The sequence below is a fragment of the Falco peregrinus genome, chromosome 16 (assembly GCF_023634155.1).
Source record: "Falco peregrinus isolate bFalPer1 chromosome 16, bFalPer1.pri, whole genome shotgun sequence".
NCBI classification, from domain to species: Eukaryota; Metazoa; Chordata; class Aves; order Falconiformes; family Falconidae; genus Falco; species Falco peregrinus.
Window position 1 is genome coordinate 1,433,271 of NC_073736.1, and position 20,596 is coordinate 1,453,866.

A 20,596-nucleotide genomic window follows, 5' to 3' on the forward strand; every position below is an offset into this window, starting at 1 on the left:
AAAAGAGGTGACAGTTCTTACCACAAAGGGAGGCTCTGAAGCCCGAGGAAGCAAGTTAAAGAAAATGATGACTAAAATCTCGTCCTGCTGGGAGGTGGTTGGGCAGCGCAGGAGGTACCCGAGCGGGGAAGCGTGAGCCCTACACGTGAACACCGGACAAGGTGCTTAACCGAGACATCCCTGCTACCTGCTCAGAGGCATTTTCAGAGGCCACTAGGACATGCAGAGATACATTTTCAGTAGAAAGCAGCTTCTTTGTGGCTCAGTTCTGCTCTTCGTTTGGCCATAGCACCCTTGGAAGCCCTCGCCACGCTTCCAGCTGCACCTGCACTGTCAGCTCAGCAGCCACCTCTTCCCTCCTGGAAACAGAAGTTGGGGGTAAAAAGAAGGAAACAAAAGCCAAGGCACCAAACGTGCACTTCACTAAGGTGGTGCAGGAAAGGGCTTTCCCTTCCTGATTTGCTCTTGTGTGAACGCCGTGCGATCTGTTAAGGTTAAAAAAGGGGATGCTCAGAAACTGCTGTATCAACTGTAGGAAGGCATTGGGGTTTTTTTTTCCTTTCTTCCCCTGGCAAATTTGGAACAGCACTATCAGTTTTGCCCAGACTCCTTCATTTCCATTGGGATCCAAAATTTGACTAGAAACATTAACAGCCAGGGAAGCATCGGGTTGTAAAATTATCCTTCCTGCGATCTAAACAGGGTCATATCGCTGCAGGGTTTGGGGCAGGGGGAGGAGGTCCCCAGGGAAAAGCGAGGCACTGGAGGTGGCTGTCCTGATTCAGAAACCAGCACGGCAGCCAGCACCGAGCCCAGACCCCAGCACTGCTGCTGCAGAGAGCTGAGACACCCAAGGGGATGGCTGTGAAAGGGAAACTTCAAAGAACGGAGTGCACGCAGGTGTGCTCGCAAGTTTCTGGTGATCCTTAGCTCTTGGACCTCTCACCAGAGAGATCACATCACCGCTCCTCCCGTCCATCCCACGGTGGGCAGCACACCTGGGTAGTGCTGAGGGTGGTGGAGGGCAGCAAAGGGGTTCACCAGTTTCCCCAGCCCTCCCAGACAGGGTCAGAGACTATTCAGCCCGGGTGCGCTGGCAAAACACAGGACATCTGAGACGGGACCTGAGAAAAAGCACAAAGAGCATCATACGGGGCTGCTCCTCCCTGCACAAACCCTTTCTCCCAAGCCCCCCGATCCTCCCCGTGCTGACACGGGTCAAGCCCCGGGAGAGGCACGGCTGGGCACTGGTCAGGCTGTGCTTGCCCGGTGTGCCGGGATGCCGCACAGCGCTGGGAATGCCACACCGTTTTGGTTTTAGAAATGTGCTCAGCCTGCGGAGGGCAGAAGCCTTCCCCGAAAAACACAGAAACTTTTACAGCTGTTGGGAGTTCAGTAAAGTATAATTAAAACCAAATTCCTCGTGGAAGGTTTAGATAAAATGCAGCCCTGAAACGCAGCACCAAAAGGGGGATTGGCCACCGCTCTTGCCAAGTCAGAAACTGGCCTAATTGCTTCCAATTGTGTTCTTCTGCAGCTGAGATCTGACCCAGCAGAGGCAGAAAAAGTCTACTATTTACATTTTAAAAAAAAGAAAAAAAAAAAAGAAAAGAAAAAGAAAAGAAGAAAAAAATAGATGCTTTGGGAACACTTTATACTACTTTATCTCCAGCAGGCCAACCTCAAGAAAATGTGCGCTATTTTAAGATAGTCCTCAAGGAATTTATTTTGGTGTGTTTTGTCTCAGAGATCCTGATCAACACTTAGGATTAAATAACCACCATTTAACCAGATCCTGGAGCACAGCTCCAGCCCTGCCTTCCTCCCTTTGCTTAAGCAAGAAGGGAAGTTTAAGGACCCTCTTGAATTTTATTCTTGTGCTAGCAAATATCCTCCTGGTGAGTCCTGTTTGTTTTAGAAATTAAACACAAAATAAAGCCAGCTGCTTTTGGGGTCAGTTCTTTCCCTCTTATATGCAAAAGCCACCATGCTCCTGCCGTTGCGTGGCTCTGCTGCTCCTACACCACAAAGGTTTCTGCATTTGGCTGGGCTGATGCACGGCAGCTGTACAAAGGACAACCTCGCTGGTGTTGCTGCAGGAACGAGTCCCCCTGGAGCCGGCACAGCAAGAGCTGAGCTGGAAGGAGGACAGCCTGTGAGCAAGGCTGCCTGGCACACCTCGGACCCATCCCCACCAGGCACAGCTCGGACTGGCGCTCCCCTCAAGCCACATTTGTCTTTCAGATATGGTTGGGGTCAAGTTTGGTTTTCTAGTGGTTGCAGAATAATTAGGTCTGGCTGAACTCTGCTTTTGATAGTTATTTTGAGGTCATTGCCTCCCTCGGAAAGCTGCTCTGCTGACCTGAGCACTGTGGTTTGCTACAGCATCCCGTTAGCTACAGCTGACGTGATGAATAGCGCTGCCTTCCAACTCAAGTTTGCATTTGTGCAAATGCAAGGATTACAAAATCCCATTGATATGATTAATAATCCAGTGCAGCCAAACCACCTCCATATAACCTCCATCTCCCAAAAGCCTGATGCAAAATATGTTTTCGCAACTATAAATCAATAAACTTTGCTTAATAAAAACTGCTGTTACTGAAGCATAGTATTAAAAGGTTCTTCAAGATGGAAGAGTGGCTTTGGCAGCTGGCTGCAACAGATCACATCGTTTTCAGTACAGCTCGCATGTATTTCATCAGAAACAAACGCATATGGCTGTGGTGGACTGACGATGGCGTCTCCTGCCATCCCAAACGTCCTGCAGTTGCACACCGGTCCGCACGGCTGCCAGGCCGTGCCTCAGTTCCCCGTGCCTCTCCCGGTGCCTGCCGGCTTTGCAGCAGCTGTAGTTTATTACCACTGTCTGCCGGGGATAAAGCTCGCCATGGAAAACGTCAGGCTGGATTGCATTTTAATTTAGTGAAGGCCACAATTCAGAAAGCCGGGTTTGCTGCTTTTTTTTTTTATATTTTATTTCTTTTCTAAGGGCTCAGATTTTATTGGTGAAAAATTTAATTTTGCAAAGCAACGTGATCTTAGACAAAACTCTCCAGACAGGACGAAATAAAAGCCAAACGGCCAAGTGACACAAGCAGAGATGATATCTGCTCATAAATTCCTTCAATATGAGAATGCCACAGGTCTGCAGGCAACGACACCCTCCTTGCCCCTGCGAACGCCCTAGCAGGACATTTTCAGGTGTTATCATCAGGTATTTCAACACCTACTTGGCCACTAGCCAGGATCCCGGCTGCCTAAAGCCAACTGGCCAACTCTGTGGTGTGAGTTGCACCCCAAAACCTGGCAAACACCTCGTGCACCCACACAGCATCCCCACGACCGCGGGCAGCATCTGCAGGGCACGGTGGGTCAGGTACGCTGACCTGCCCACAGCGCACGGAGCACCCTGTGCTGCTAGTGGTGAGAGAGCTTGTACCACCGCTCTCCCTGCCCTCATCTGTTTCAGTCTAAAAAAGCTCCGGATCAGCTGCAGTGATCCGAACCTGGAGCTACTCTCACCGATGGCGAACCAGCAGCCCCCCCAACCCAGCCGCCCCCCATCAGCTCCCCAGGGCCCAGGTGCCGCAGCCGCGGTGCACGGGCACCGCTGGCATGGGTGGCAGTGCCAGCACGTGGTGCCTGCCCAGCGCGGGGTGGGTTCCCCGAGGGAATGGATGGGCCGAGCTTTGCCTCTCTTCTAGCCCTGTTTTCTACGGCTTTGTGTACATTTTGTGTAAAACAGAACTATCATGGCCTCCAGTAAAGGCCGGCTCCCCGTCCAGCAGCCTGGTTTGCTGACTACAGCTTCCACCCGTCGCTTCCCGCGGTCGCTCGCTCCCATCCCACAGCACCTCCCCGTCTCAGCTGCGCCAGCATCCTGGGTTTGTGGCTGTACCATGAGCTGACCCAAATTAAAGATCCTCTTCCTCCTTCTCCCCTCACCCCTTTCACAGCCCAGGCTGACTCCCTGGTCTGGCGAAACCTCAGGTTCCCCTCCACCCCCCTGCCCCACTACAGGCAACAGTTCCACACGTGAGCTATCACAAGCGATTGCTCTCTGGCTGCTTCACCAGTTGCTTCAAAGGCGCCCATCACTGACCACACAGTAGAGGGTCAAAATGGGAGTTTTAAACAGGCTGCAGTGTTACAAAATCACCCGTGACCACTCAGATCCTTTAATGGTTACCAGACTCCCTGCTACGGCTTTGGCTTAGATCAATTTGCTCTGTTCCTCGGCAGGGAGGAGAGCTGAAGAAGAAAGTTCAGCCGCAGGGACACAAGCCACTCGCTCCATGGGTCACAGCGTGGGCTCTGACCCATTTTATTTATACATCCAGATGCAGGCAGCGACAGGAGCATCGCCTGGCTACTGAGTCACAGCAGGGAACATCTAACGGGTGGTGCCCTAAGAACAACCAGAAGTTTCCGAAACGCTTCCAGATATGGACATTTACAGAGGAAAACTAAAAAAAAAAACAACCACCAGAGAACAAACAGAGCCCAAGAAGGATTTCATACTGATACCCATCTAAAAAACATGACGCCTGAGAAATAGCCAGTGAGAAACAAATCAGGGTGCTAAAGAACACAGGCTAAGGTTAATTGCCTTAAAGTTCAAGTTTCATTATCCCACATTTTTCGTTGGCTAATGGGAGAGGAGGCAATCATTCCTGCAAATACTGCGTAACTAGTCAGCAATCCTGAAATTAAATAGAAAATGTCATGAGACAACTTATTTGACCCCATTTCGATTTATGCAGCGTCATTTTTATCACAAGTAGAACAAGTCCAAGCCACCAAAGAGAAACCCAGGAAAATAAAGTTTCCTGGAGAAATGTGTTCGGAACGCTCTTCAACACATTTGCAGCAGCAGCACAGCAAGCCCAGTGATTCATACAGGTCTGCTTCGCGTGAGAATAAACCTGTCACCGGGAACGTCTGAAACGGGATTAAACCTGTTGTGAAAACACTCACGGAGTGGAGGCCGACCACCAGGCACACTGATACGCAAACCTCTCCGAAGGCTTGATCTGATCAGGTGTTTCTACCGACCCCTCAGGACTCCTGGGCATCTCTCCCTGGTTAAAAGCAGCCTGGCTTGGTCACCTTCCCAGACCTCTAAGATTCTACACCGTTATTTAGGTATCATACCCAACCCACGCTGCTTTTACTTGCATGCCAATCACTTGCAGCTCAGACAGCTAATATTCTTGTGCATTAGATTTTTTTCCCCTTTAAGATTTGCTTTCGATTCTGGGCGTACATGCCCACATCCAGAACTGCACCCAGATTTGCTGCCATGGTAATCACTGCTTAGAGCAACCGCGGCCTCGACATGGAAGCTCGCTAACAGAGATGGCAATTTGGAAACCATTGCTTTTTATGCTCAAGTATTACTACCAAGTGATTCGGTGAAAACATATGGCCCATAAAAGGTGATGCTCCTGCATCCCACTTGGCACAGCTCCTTCAGACACTCCAATAAAAGGCAGAATAAAATCCATCAGTACAGACCACCGAGTATACTTAAAACTTTATCGCCGAGTCCTTCGTGACAGAAATTCAGCTGGAATGCTCAAGTAATAAGCACTGAAGGTGGCTTAATGAGGGAGCGACCTAACATCAGAGGGGAAAAGCCTTGTAGTGAAACCACGAATATGGCCAGAACAACAAGAATTACGTAGAGTCTCTTGAGGAGCGAGCAACAACCACCAGGAGACAGCAGCCAGAGGGTTGCAGCCACTACTGAGTGAGCAGCAGACACGCATGCTGATGAGGGCTTTAAGTTTTGATGGTCTGTTTTACAGCAAAAAATACTGGATGACAAGACAAAGAGGGAGCAGTCTGTAAAAGAAAGGACAGCTGGTTGACAAATAGGTGGGCAACAGCTGAAAAGCTGCAATTACACTGTGCAGTAAAGTGGGAGTGTGCGTCCTCAGCTTTCATTTGCCTGCCGAACCGGTATCCCGTGGAGAAACACGAGGGTTATGAAGTACCACAATGAACAGATGGATGAGCCTAAACACAAACTACAGGGTATTTCCTATGAAAAAACAACTGGCCCAGCATAAATAGGAAAAAGAAAAGAAAAACAAAAAGAGAACAAAAAAAAAGAAAAAGAAAAAAAGAAAAAGAAAAATATTTCAGTCCTTGCTTTCAAGGTTCCATACCACGGGTTGCCTATTACACCCTTGGTGTAATTCACAGTTGACTCTGAATATTTTTTTGAGGAAGAGAAAACTCAAGCTACAGTATGGTGCAAAACTTGTGAACTTGTGATGAAAAAGTACCCACCGCCGCAAAAATGGAAGCCTTTGCCAAATAACGGGATGATCTGAATTGATTGCAAAGGGATTTGAGCTTCCAAATTCTAACAACATCCTCATTAAAGTAATTGGAAAGGTGGAGCTAGCAATGCTTACCCTGGCTGATTTAACAGGATTTACTTGGCTATTTCTATATTGGTGACTATAATTCTGGGCTGTTCATGTGAATACATGAAATTCAGTATTATAGCTTGCAGAGGTTCAGGGGCCCTGACACCACCAACACCCTGCTGGCACCAGCATCTCCTGCACCTGCCTTTCGCTCCCGCGCCCTGCTCACGGCCGCTGCTTTTCTTACGACTTGTATGAGCTCACTGCAAAGTGCTCACCCTTCTCAGCTGTGCATTTGGGGAGATCCCACCAATTAAAGGTGGAAAACCCCAGATGCAGTATTATCATGACACCTAAGGAAGAGCATTACAAGCAGCCGTACAAGTGCAGCAGGGAATGCCACAGGAAAATGCTTTGCAAATGACATTTTAATGCAGCTGTTTGGCACCAATACCTTAGTAAGTAAAACCTTCTTTGCTTTGTCTGGTTCTCCAAGAGGTTTTTTTCCATGCCTGTACCATGTGTGAGGTTCCCTGCCTGCTCACGTGTTTTTGCACCTCTGCTCAGCTGGGAACGTTTAGAGTCCGCAGGTCTGCTGGTCTCAATCTGGACGGGATGGGAAGATAAAAGCCTCCAAGATCTCACATTTCTACCTGGTTTATTAAGGCCAGTGGCACCCTGCGGCAAGGGCTGCTGTTATGCAGGCGTGGGGGAGTATGCCCACAGGACAAATCCATGGAAAACCGCACTCCGTTATCACTATTGCTCGTGGCAGTTATGTTGTCTTGCAGAGTTAACTCAGATACTCTGTTTTAGCCTGAAGTAAATCCTTCCCTAATTAGCCTTTTAAGGGATAACCCAGATAGCGCCAGGGCCGTTTCCTATACGGACTCATGAGCTGGTGCTGCTGCACTCCCCGTCCAGCTTCTCCCACATGGATGCACTGGAGCCACAGCTGGTGTTCCCATTGCTACTGCAAGGACCACCAAAATTTCTGTGCGCACTTGTGTGCTTTCACCAACATCCCACTGCCACAAGAAGCTGAGGGCAGCTCCTCGCCAGGCCCCCCCATTCCCACCCGGCACCCTTCTCTACCCACCTGAGAGCTCCCACCACCTCCTCCAGCACCCATGGGGGCCCCAGGAGCCTGCAATTCCGTCGTGGCTATTGACAGAGGGAACCAGCACCTCTGGGCAGCATGCACCAAAGCAGCCAGGCACGCACCGTGAACACAGCAGTCATGGCTCTTGCAAGATGTTTGTCACTTGTTTATATGCCTAGATGCACTGGGGTGGGGGCTGGGGGGGTGGGAACGAGTCAGTCTGTGTACGCCAGACATGACTGATGTTGGGTTTTGAAAGAAATTAAAACATTTTCAGCTTTACTCTAGGAGTAAGGGCACATTGGAAAGGCTCCCCACCTGCTATTAAGCTGGTTATCAATTCTGTAGCAATTTAGTGAGGAACAGTAAGCACAGCCGTAAAAACTGATGAAGAAACTCCACCTAAGCACACAGGGGATAGTTCTAGATTATCTAAAACCTCCCCAGAGATACCCCACCTGCAGACCGCCAGAGAGCACGGACTCCTGCTCCTGGGTTAAACAGTTAAGAGCCTGGGGGGCAACCAGCAGCCTCCCAGGCTGCTGAGGGTAAGTTCCTGAGGTCAGGGGTAGCTTCCATTAACACCACGGCAGCGGGTTCAAGCCCTTTTTACATATTTCAGGCAATGCTTTTTGCAGACCAAGATCTGCCACTTCAAAAGGAGCAGACAATGCATATCTGATTTGAGCAAACACCAGTGCTCAGATTAATTTAATGCTTACATCTAAAATTAGCCTGCCTTTTTAAAACGAATTCCTCCGGGCTTTGACTCCAGCATGATAATATTTCTTGATGGCGAAGCGACCGCCTGTCTAACGACACAGACCCAGAGAGTTTCATGATAGCCCTTCATATGACTCCGGAGCTATTAGCAATACCATTATGAAATGTTCCCAATTTTCAAACACCTTGGTAGATGGGGACACAAGCTCTGGTCTGGGGAGGACCAGTCAACCACCTCGCCTTGCCTCCTGCTACAGGTGGTTTTCTTCATTTTTTTGTTCTTGTTGAAATTACTAAACTATACCCAGGTCAGCACAGCCCCAGGGGGGAAGCTGGAGCGCAAACCTTGTTTCACCAGCAGTATCAAAGCGTTCCTGGGAAGAGCGCAGCTTAACAGGCTGGTCAGGTTTTGCCTCATTTTCACAGTGAGGTTTTCGTCCAGCAATAGCCTAGCAGGAGAGCGATGTCTCTGCGAACAGCAGGATAGGGGGGAAAATACCATCACAGCAACTCCCTACAGCCTTTAGTGCAAACAATCCCAGCCAAGGACTCTGGCAGCTTGCTTAAAACCTGTTGCTGCAGAGGCACCTTCCCCAGTTTCATCTAAGCCATCCTGGTTCCAACGCAAACCACAGACACGGGTCTCCAGGTATAAGACAACAAACCGCCACCACCGGTCTCTGCCCAGAGCACGTGCTGAGCAGGGCTCCGTGTAAAACAGAAAGGAAAAAGCTGCTTACTCTGAGTGTCTTTGCGATCGGGGAAGGAGAGGATGGGGGAGAATCTGACTGAGCCTTCCTGCTGCGAGTATACTCTTTACTCCTGGTGTACAAGGACGACATGGCCTCGCGGGCTGGGTGTCTCTGAGAAGCAACACAAGTCTTGCTCTCCTGTCGCTCTATGGCGCTGGGCAGGTCCTTCTTCCAAGGTCAGAACAAACTAATTAAACTATTCACAGCTCTGGTAATTAAACCCTGCTGTTTAGGGTGTGTAATTTTAGGCATTAATCTGCTGCAGGGAGAGCTGAGGCTCCACAATGTTTCTTGTCCGAGAAGAAGAGGAGAAAGTGTCAAGGACTCGCTGTGCTCCAGCGCCGGGCGTTGCTCCGTGCCAGCCTCACCGCCCCGGCCCCATCCCGATCTCCCCGCACAAGAACTTTCCTCTCATCCAGAGCCTATGCCCCAGGACCAGAGCGATCTCCCCCCAGAGCTGCAGGAGGCAAAAACTCCCGGCTCAACTCGGAGCACTGGAAAATCAGCTGGGTTTATCTAGACACGAGGCTTTTGCCAAAAAAGAAAAGAAAAGAAAACCAAAACCCGTTCTACTCCGGAGCGCTGCTGCGAGCTCTCTGCTGTCACTGCACGGAGCTGCACGCTTTAAGCAAAACACGAAAGCATAAATCAGGAACAAACGCTGGTTTGGAAAGGGGCAGTCCAGATGAAGTTGTGTTTTGTTCCGTCCTCCTCCTCCTCCTCCTCCTCCCAGGCGCCGTTACCCGCGCGCAGCCTTCTCCGGTCCCTCCCGCCGCTGCCTTCTGACATTCCAGATCCTGACTCGCTCCGCCAGGAATGCTGGAGGGTGGCCAGCAGCAGCGATTCACTTTCAGCTTGGGATTTGGGCTGCCACTTGTAGGGGGGGAAAAAAAGGGAAAAAAAGAAAAAAAAAAAAGGGGGCGGGAGGAGTGGGGGGAAGAAAAGAAAATAACTTACGAGCTCCCAAGGCCTGACGGGCTGCGAGCGGGAGGTCAGAGGCAAGTCGACGGCAGTTTGCAAAGCTTAAATTCCAGCACGCGTTTTGCGGCTGCGACAAAGGGAGATATTTTAAAGGACACGGAGCAGTACATACCATTAAAGGGAGGACACACTCATGCAGCACAACAGGATTTTTGTTGTTTGCTCATAACCCTGTCTTGTGCTGCAAGAAGGCGACATGGAGCTTGTGTAATGTACCCTTACTCAAAGGAACATTTGGGATTGAGGAGGAGCTTGGAGGATAAGAAAAAGGGTGGAGAGAGCATGTACCTCTGTCAACAAAGTTCCAGCTAGCTCTTGTCTGAGCCATGCTGCTGCTACACCAGCTAGCTCACTGGGAAGCATCTCAGGCGATGGCGAGATTGGTCACTGCAAAGGCAAGCGGATGTCCCTCAGGTCCCATCTAAACAAGCACATGGGATGTTCATTTGAAAAATGCCCACAACCACCCAGTGGGTGCACTGACTTAACAGCTCTCATCCCCCAAGTACAGTCTTGCAACCATAAGGTTGCCAATCTACGCTTTCCTTTGCTGGAAAGCATCAGCCCAGGTACCTGCACCAAACCAGTTCCAGTAAGGCAGTGTTAGCAGACCAGTACCACAGCGAGGGATGTGTCCTCATCTGGACTCATCCACACCCACCTGAAACAGCTACTGACCGAGCCCCTGGGTGCCTGGAGTTAACCATTCTGCTCCAGCTCCGCAGGCTGCTTTGTCATCAAACATTTCCTAGCAAGTGCAGAAGAATATCTATATAAAGATAATTTAAAGAGTATTACTGTACTTACGTGTATCACTGTTGATTTGAAATACTGCCCCTTTTTCGCACACTGCTTGGCAACTGTGTAATTTTATTGACACATAGTTGGGGAAGGGTGCTTGGAATAGCAGCTGCATTAATTTCTCCTGCCATCCAGCACCTTCACTATCCAGGGGCAATGCAGCATTGCCATGGAGAGAGGAAAGGGGCTGCCAGATTGTCCTTCTCTAAGAAAGTAACTTCCAGATCAGGTTTCTACTGGATACTTCATCATGAGGAAGGAGGGGACTCATTATTCACTGGCTGCAGGAGGGTGAGGGGAAAAAAAATAAAAAAGGCTGGAGAGGTCTAATTCTGCCTGGCAATATTTCTGCATTCCCTTCTAAAGGTATGGAAATTAAGTCCAGACACACAAGAAGGTAGTGACAGGCACCCCGCTGCTCAAGGAGGCCATGGCAGGACCTTGATCTTTCCAGCCTCCATCTGTTGCACTCATCACCCCCCCCCACACCTCTCCCGGCACTCTGACCCTGCTGCACAGCAGCAACACGGTAATTCAGACATTTTAAATGCATATTTATAGAACGTGCACACAGGGCTGATCGTTTCACACTAGTCTCAGTTTCTGGGATTTCAAAACAGTGAGAGTAATTGAAACTGGGCTAACCTGTGTGGCCGCCAGCAGGCTGGAGTGTCCCAATCACAATTAAAGTCTGACAAAGCCCAGCTTAGTCACCAAGGTGGAGCTGCACAGCTCAGAACTGCAGGGATTTGCTTCCCCTCCCGTCCAGTCCCAAACAAATCGTAGCCACATCCCTCCAAGGTTGTGTTTCTGCTGAGGAGGGGCAGGAAAGCTCCAAAATCAACATTTCAGTACAGAACTCACAGCCAGAGCCTCAAACCAAAGCAAAAACTGAGCTTTCTATTCCCTACTAATTAAAAGTTAATTAGTCATCCAGTGCAGATGCCTCACAGATTGACAAAACGCGTCTTGGTGGACAATAACTCGTTCTAAAAAGAAGGGGTGGCATGAGAATTAGCATTCTGATTAGCAGGAGAAAGGCAGCGGAATGAGATGCAAGATGGCAAAACACGCCGGGTTTCACCACCGCTTCAACGAAGGCGCCTCACTCACTAACAGGTTTCTCCCTGCTGTTTTGTATGGTTTGCTTTCAAGTTTTCCCCCTGTGTAAGTATGAAACCCAACTCTTCCCTTGCGGTGCTGTTGTCCTCACACCCTGATGTTTGTCACGTTCAAGGTCATGGTTTAGATCCGACTGTTTCTGTCTGTTGAGGATATTCCTCAGTAGGAACCAGCAGTGTGCTCGGTGCTGGTGCTGGGGTGCCACCTCCTTTGCTAAGGGGGTTTTATACAGCAACCCGAAAGGTGTGCACAGAACGGTTTGGGTTGGAAGGGACCTCAGAGACCACCCTGCTCCAACCCCCACCCCAGGCAGGGACACTGCCACCAGCCCAGGTCGCCCACAGCCCCGTCCAGCTCAGCCATCACCTTCCGTGAGCATTTCCACAACCACTGGACACAAACCCCTGAGGCTGCCCAGATGGTAACTTCAGGCTGCAGCGTATTTCTGGGCAAAATACAATGAGTATAAAATGAGTACAGCAGCACAACTGTATTTCCTATATTGATACGTGGTAGTGTATTTCCTGTACTTAGAGCTATGGTCTTGACTATGATCACTCTTCTCAGGCATCTTCCCTTTTCCGTGCAGACGGCCATCCTCTCCCTTCCTTTGGTAACGTCACCTGTGTCTGTATCTGATTTTTTGTATTAGAGAGCTGGATCCATATCCAAAAAAATGACATACCAGAAAGAGGACAAAGCCCTGAGCTAAATATTTGAGGGGAAAAATACAAACACCCCTTCTACCTGTGTTGAAAATCTTCACCTACAGAACGTGACACTGATCAAATAAGCACAAGCAGCACGGCGGCTTTCCGACCTGCAGCAGACAGGAGTGGGAAGCAAAGCCAGGAGTCACAGCCAGAGCTGCAGAGCGATGCTCATGGGTGACGTGAGCCCACGGCATGTTCTCTGACAGCGCAGAGGAGAGGAAAAGGAGAAGCCCTCTTGGGAGACCAGAATTCTAATAAAACTTGAAGGATGAGGGAGGGTAGTTGGTATTTTTGGAACAAATGATCCCCAAACTACCTCCTCAAAGTCCTAGCTGTCATTTTCCACATCAGGTTTACCATGCTGTCCTGCGCGTTGCTGAATTCCTTCCCATTCAGCTGACTCTTTTCATTCGCAGCCAAACCTCCTATCTCCCCGGTGCAGGCACACACCGACGAGCACGCTGCCGTCTCCAGCTGCACAAGGCTCAGCTGATGGAGGGGCCGAGCTGAAGGCACTAACCGGGGCCACACAGCACCAGGATGCTCTCCACACTGTTACCTTCCTGCAGGGCCTCCTTGGCTACTCTGTTACGTTAAACACAGCCAGGGAGCATCCCTGCCCTCCGGCACACACCCTGCAGGCACAGAAGCTGCTGGAAGGTTCTCTGGCACCATCCTGTCCCTCGCCAAGCAATGCTGCTCCACGTCGAGCCCGGGCACTTGCAGGGACCAGCCTCAGCAGGTGCCTTGGACACAGCCGTGCCGACGCGGAGGGTAAGCGGGTTCGGTACCATGGCTGAGCCTTCCTTGCCAGCTGGCCTCAGCACCAGGGAACAGTTTAAGCTGGGTACAGGAGAACTAACACCCTCAGCCTCTGAGGATGGGTGGCACAGCCCCTGCTGCAGCCCCTCCTGTGCTGCGCTGAGCAATACAGCAACAGCGGGGCCGCACTGCAGGTACAGAAGGTGTGAATTATAACCTAAGATGAGCAGCAAGAGGGAGAGGCAGGCAGCACGCTTCATGTTTTCACCTGAACCTGCTGCTGAGGCCATTTTGCTCACTTCTCTTTGGGAAGCAGAGAACCCCCTCCCCACTGCTTAATGCAGCCCCAGGTACCACTGGTACACTCCTACAGAGTGTAGCTGTTTGCTGTTTAATTAAAATCTTCACAATCCTCACTTCTGGATGCCCCACTTGTAGGAGCGCACGCTGCCTGTTTGCTGAGTCATGTCCCAGTCCAGGGAAACACCGAAATCTGCAATTTTACACAATACTGAAATAAATTCTAAAGCTGCATTTATTCTCACGACACTTCTCTAGAGAAATGGAGCAAAATAAACTACCCTAGCAGTTGTTTCCAAGAGCCCAGCTACAAAGCTACTATATGCCTATAAAATAATTGTTCTAGGTCCAAAGTAGTTCCATAAAAAAATCAAGAGAAACTCAGTTTAAACATGAAAAACCCATTAATTATTGATGCAGGCTATAGAGAACAGAGTCAAGATTAGATTTTCTATTGCTTTTATGTTACTGGATCAGCATACCAAACTGAAATCCATAGCGTAAGAGTATTGTACCTCCCTTTTGTAATAATATTTATACTGCGGGCAAAGTTTAATCAATCCTGTGGTTCCCTTCACCTCACGATGTCCCAGATTTGTGATTATTTAAGTCCAAAATGACATGCAGCCTTTGTGCATACTAAATGGCACCACTGCTTTGTCCCTGGAAGAGTAGCTTGCTTGCCTTGCACTTGCCTTCCGCTACAGCCAAATCAGACCCGAGCACTGTTAATTGCAAAGGAAAAGCACGTGATCAATCTAAGACTGGGTCCGACAAGCCAGGAATACCGTCTGGGTTTAACAACCAGGGCTCCACAGGCAGACGAAAGGTTACAGCACCGGTCATTACTACACCTTGGGTACCAGTCATTTCTTCCTCTACATGCAATCTTGCAGTAAAAAGTCTCTATGCTACTACCAAAATATTTGGGAAGGCTTTCACCTGCGTGAAAAGGCTGGGTCTTGTTAACCCTCCTGCTCTCACATCTTTATTCACTGTACCCATCGCTTTTTGTGCAAAGAAATTCTGCAGGTTCCATAGAGAAACCGTTCATTTCAATGCATAATGAGTCGGTTTGGAATTAGCAGCGCTGCTACTTAACCCAGGAGATGCGACAAAAAGCCAGCCTTTCAAAGTTGTCATAATAAACCTTCTTTCTTTGTACAGCTAACTGTATTATCTGTGAGCTGTGATCTGGTTTGCAGATACACTGCAAGGATGCAGAGGGCTGCTGTTAAGTGGGACAACTCAGGGTCAAAGCTGTAGCAGCTGTATTCACCGAAATACCCAACACACCGTTATTTTGCATAATGAAGAGTTGACTGAAAATACACGCTATATAAAAACCGCTTTAAAACACTGCAAATAAATTACTTCAAATTGATATGCAAGCTTTCACAGGTTCAATTACAGCTTCGCAGGGTTTATGCAGAACTGAAAGAGGCAGGAATGGTTATGTTTGGCAACAGACGGCTGAAGGGCTGTAGCAAAGGAATTACTGGCCAGGCGATAAGCTGTGCTGTAACGGCGATGTGAAGGCGCTGCAGCAGCTTCCTCGAAACGGAACACAGCCCACACGAGTGAACAGGCTTTCATCCGCAGTGCACTGACTAGGATTCCCAGGAGCAGATCGGGCGTTATGTCTCGCAGATAGGAAGCAGAAGGAAAGGATCTTCCTCTCCTCCCAAACACACATGCAGCAGCTGACAGTCTGTAATTGCACATATACCATCATACTTCCCCCACTTTTTATTCCCATCACTAAATTTATCATAAAAGGGGCTGGGAGCTACACATATTAGGCAGACCCGGATTAAGCAGTAGAAGCAGGTAATTCTAGTGTGGGCTGAGAACAGCGCATTTTAAATACAAAACTTCACAATTCTTTTATTTTTGCTTTCTTACAAATAAAGAAAATACAAAGCAGTAGTGAAGAGAGTTTAAAAAGCACCATTCTCAGCACAGAAACATCATTTTAGCACCTGTAAGTGTTGAAACATGCATGCAGGAGAAAAGTCTTCCAGTAGTCCTGTGGAGCAGAACAGAGTTTTTGGAAGAACAGGCAAGGTGCCTTCAGGAGTCTAACCCAGCGTTTGTAACAGGGCAAGAAGCAGGGGTGTTCGCTGACACCTCTGGGGACCTCCCTAACTTCAGAGGATGAGAACTGAATATAAAGAGGAGACTGCAGAAGAGGGAGAAAGATTTCATTATCTTGAGTTCATCATCTCCAGAAGGGTTGATGGCGAGAGGTTACAGAAATGGATGGCAGCAGTAGCAATAACCAGCAGCAATAAAACAACGCTGCAGCAACGGCCTCCCGTTAGAGGGAGACAGATGTGGCAGCGACTGCTCCGCCAAAAATAAATGTCTCTGAGACCACAGATTTGATTCCACTCAAGGCTGTAAATGCAACCACGATCACAAACCCAGAGGCCTGGGGCGACCCCCGCACTGCGTATTTTCATGCCATAATCCTCAGGATGTCTTACACACCAGCCGGAAGACTGATGCCTACAGATAAGTTGCTTCATGTCCACCTAAAACCCGGCTCTGTCTTTTCACGCTCAGGCTTCTTTCCCAAGCTCGATACCATGTTTTGTTCAACTAAAAAAAGCAGCATGAGAAAAACCAGAGAGATGCTTTCCACTGTCTGCTCTGAAGTCCAGTTTAGAGCATTGCTGACGCCAAAAATCAAGTGATTTCCTCCCGTTACTACCATTAAGGACAATAATATTCTCCAGTCAAAGCAGTCCGGCGGTTGCACTCTGCAGGGGTTTATGGACAGGTTCCCTCTCCCCTGATCCAGCTTTTTCTTACAAAGATGTTTGTGCTGCTTCCTCCTGAGTTACAAAGCAGGAATGTAGCAGAAATTTGCAAAGATATTAACAGGCCATGTCAGGGAAACTGAGAAAGCAAACACTAATAAAACAACCAGATGCAAACATAGCTATTTCAAGCTAAGGGACTTTCCAAAATATGACATAGAGAAAGAGAAATCTCAGAGCTCATACAACAGAGTCATGATCCATTTTGCTCTTTATCTAAATTTGTCAGATTCTGCATACCTCCCACCCACCCCAGCCACTCCACGGCTATAAAACCTTTCTGTTGGCTCGTCTGTGGAAGCAACTGGCTGACACAAAGCAATATTCTAGTGCCGCTGGCCAAACAAATGTATAACTTCAACACATTGCTATCTAACTATGCTTCAAGCCTATTTCTGGCCTTCCTTCAACAGCAGCAGATTGTGGTGCAGAAGGTTATGTTCACTCCCAAGGATGAAATCTAGGAGCAATAAAAAAAAAAAAGCCTACATATATGAAAAAAACCAAACAAAAAAAGCGCCAACCCCCCCCCCCCCCAACAGTGCCCAGCATTAGCTACTTGCTAAGTACCTACTATAATGAGTAACAAAACCATGCTGAGGCATGAATTAAACCAAAGCTGGTGGGAAATTCCTGCCAGGAGGGCGTTTTGCAGCTTATGGATTCTACATCTTGACATACCAAATAATGAAGTAGCTTCTGCCAAACACTGTGACTTCTCATAGGGAAACTCCATGTCCAAGAGCAAAAAACTAACAATGGCTTTCCAAATCTGAGGCTTTTTCTGAAGAGAAGCATGTGGGAGGATATAAACCCAGAACAAAAAGTGACCTTTTAAAGACAAGGGGGACAAACAGCATCACCACACTTGCATCACACAATTTTTCCTACAGTGGTAGTTTCCAAAGGATATTTTATTGCCAGGGAATTTGACTTCAGTTTTCCGAACAAATTTAGATTACTCTTCAATTCCTTGTTAGCCATCCAGCACTACAGCTTCTGCTTTTTGCTCCTTCTCGATACATCTGGGAGATAAATCATTCCCTACCTAAACATGGGACCGTGCCACCCTGCACGGTCCATCCAGGCAAGGTCTCTCGGCTTCAGAGGGGCGCTGCCACGAAGGCGCTCAGCGGTGCACTGGTGAGAGGGGGGGGAAAGCAAGCACCCAGCATGATACCCCCGAGCTGCATCTGCTGCAGCCTGCTCCTCCTGCCCTGCACAACCCACCTGTGCCCCAAAGCAGTTGGCCAGGACAACCCAGCACGGCTGTAAGGGCTGCCCAGACATCTACTGCTGTAGGCAGGAATTTTCGTCCAGCAGACCAGATTTTTTGGAGGGTATCTTCAACCACATCAGGAGAGACATCCTCCCTGTGGCCCGCTGGATGACTGACAAAGGACAACTGTCAGCTCCCAGAGGGGCAGAGAACATGCTGCGAGTAGTTAAGCAGTTAGAGATATTTTTCCTTTCCATAATTTTGAGCATGTCATGATGAAACAGAGTTTGAAACAAAAATTGACATGATGCTCCATTACATGTATAAGCACAAACCTATGCTGTTAACCTTTAAAAAGTCAAAAATTATAAACACAATTAGACACAAAACAACAGTTATTCTGTCTTCAGGCTACAATCAGGAGGCAACGCTGTTCCTCAGGCCAACAGGTCCGGGCTACCAGCCACACTGAACGTCTCCTGGAGTGGCTGTGCCCCATCGCCACTGCACAGCGGGTGGAGAGATGGAGCCACATGGCACTGATCCTGCTGCTACCCCATCCATCACACTGCTCCCAGTTCCTTCTGGGAAGAAAGCAAAAGGATCCCAGGACACCTGTGAGATAGCTGCCATGTAGGCAAAAGGGACAGGACCCTGGGGTGAAACGGGATAATTTGAACTGGCTGCGGAGGCCTCCCAGCAATGCCAACAAGAGCCAAGGTATCTGCCGAGTATCTGATGCATTGCTAGCCTCAGCTCCATTGCTCCAGGAGAAACTACTTGCTGACAACTGAGAAAGATCAGTCACCTCAGACTACACTGAAATTCCAAGAGTAATTTACTAAACAAGAAGTTGAAGCATAAAGTTACCTTAAATAGTTAGAGTCTATGACCTTGGAAATCACTCCTGGAGGACTCTATTTTGCCTCATCTTCCTGGGACTCGCAGATGGGATTTTAGCTGGTTTTGTGTTACTCATCTCCATCACGGACACTGCTTCACATTACACCTTCCTAATTCAGCAGCTCAGTGAATTAGAGGAATTAACCTGAACGCATTTAGCTGTAACCCTGTAGTCTACATCGCCGACTTGGATTGCTTGGCTTTAAGCACAAACAATATGTTTTCCCAGAGCTGTAAATAGGAACCGAGCAGCCACGCTGATGATTTAAATGCTGTATCAACAAGGAGAGTAGACAGCAAGTCTGATGCCCTTCTCAAAACATTAAGGTTAAGAAAAAACAAGACAAGCATATTAGGCTGGAGAATCCATGAAGCAAGTAATCTGGGCAGATGTGAATTTTTTTTGCAGAAATATTTGCAGAATCAATTTCAATTTCTATAATGTCTTCCTCCTTCCACCTCCCAAAGAACCCAGGGCACTCCAAACACAGTAAAAGTGTTGTTCATCATATTTAAAGCTCTATGGCAAAACGTTAGCTCGTGCTTTTGCAGCAATCTCCTGCTATTTCATATTGCTGGTTATACACATATTAAAGATCTCCTTTCCTCACAGCATACTCAGCCCATTACAGCATTTTGTTTATAAACAGGATTAAATGCAGCCAATCTCTCACAGCCTTACATTGCACATAATTAAATGCTCTATAATTTAACTATAGTCATGCAAGTGACGCACAGTTCCACCTCCATTACCTTGGACATGGGCCAGATGGCTTCCCTCCCACGTCACACTGCATCTATGCTAGAAGTAAATATTCAAGGGTAAAAGCAGGGAAAAATACTGGTATCCTCAGTCCCCAGAAGGGACCCTGGGCTAGCAGTGCGCAGGATGATGCTACCATACAACGCTATCTAAATGGAAAGATTTTACTTTCTTCTCAGCTAGCAAGAAGTTTGCCTATTTTGTTCCCTTTTACTCGTCCACTTCCCCTCGGGTCTCAGCACAATGCGGTCCATGCGGACATTCCTTACCATATTAGGCAGCGAGAGGCCAGAAAGTGGAAGACTCGGGGCCTTCCTCAGCTTAAGAAGACAGACCGCAGGCACGTCCCCAGTGCCACGCTTCCCCGCACGGCACTGGGGAAGGGTGGCAATAAAATCGTGGGATGCGGGGCAGTTGCAAAGACTCCCAGGGCTCCCAATACATGCAGTCTGGCTACGACAGACAAGTCCCAAAACACTCACTAAAGCCATTTCTGATCTTTCAGTTGTTTATCAAATCCATCTTTTAACAAAGGTAAACACCACGATTACCAAAGCTAGACTGGAAGCCTCTGTGGAGGGTAAAACGCCACTAAAAACAAAAATATAGGTGAGAAAAAGAACATACCAAAATCGGGACCCCCAAGTCATAACTCTGAAACAGCTGTAACACTAAGGAATTTAACTTGTATGAGGAAATTTCCAGTCCATTGGACTTCCCTTAAAATTCACAGAATCAATCTTACAAATTCAGTCCTTCTAAGACAGAGGTTTAGTTTTTGTTAGTACCCAGCTGCATCTGGTGATTTCGTGTTAGTAGCAGAATTAGGCAGAACATGTAATATTTACAAAACAGAGCGGGTTTGAATGGTGTTTTGCAGAATGTAAAATACTCATGTTTCATAAATCAAAGTACAGGGAGCCAGAAATGGAGCCTACTTAATACACTTACTGTGATTGTAATCCATAATCGTATGTTCCAGTGTTATTCCTGCATAAAAGTTAATTCCATTAATGGGTCTGGGTTTTACACTGCACTATACAGACTGCCCTAGAGGGAGTTCACGAGAACAGATGTTTTCTTTGACACTTTTACTGCCCAGAAATTGTTACTTTACCGACATGACACGCAGCGCACTCCCCCGTATTTAAAGCTTTTCTTTGACCAACAATTTTAACACATGGGTGAGGCACATTTGCAATGCTTCTAAAGAGAACTTCAAGGAGATAACGTTCTTTAAAGGATAA

The 20,596-nt window shown here is 48.1% G+C and overlaps 1 protein-coding gene across 6 annotated transcripts in view; it reads right to left on the reverse strand.

Annotated features, from left to right (window-relative positions):
- PPP1R12B (protein phosphatase 1 regulatory subunit 12B) overlaps nt 1-20,596 on the reverse strand; it is a 128,009-nt gene that overhangs the window by 20,398 nt on the left and 87,015 nt on the right. Inside the window, exon 1 of one of the 6 annotated variants that reach the window (XM_005239590.4) lies at nt 8,949-9,674. The exons of the other annotated variants lie outside the window; for them this stretch is intronic. Coding sequence (XP_005239647.1) covers nt 8,949-9,050 — 102 coding nt within the window. The 5' untranslated portion in view covers nt 9,051-9,674. Of the gene's footprint in view, nt 1-8,948; nt 9,675-20,596 lie in introns of those variants that run through there. 6 annotated transcript variants of the gene reach the window in all.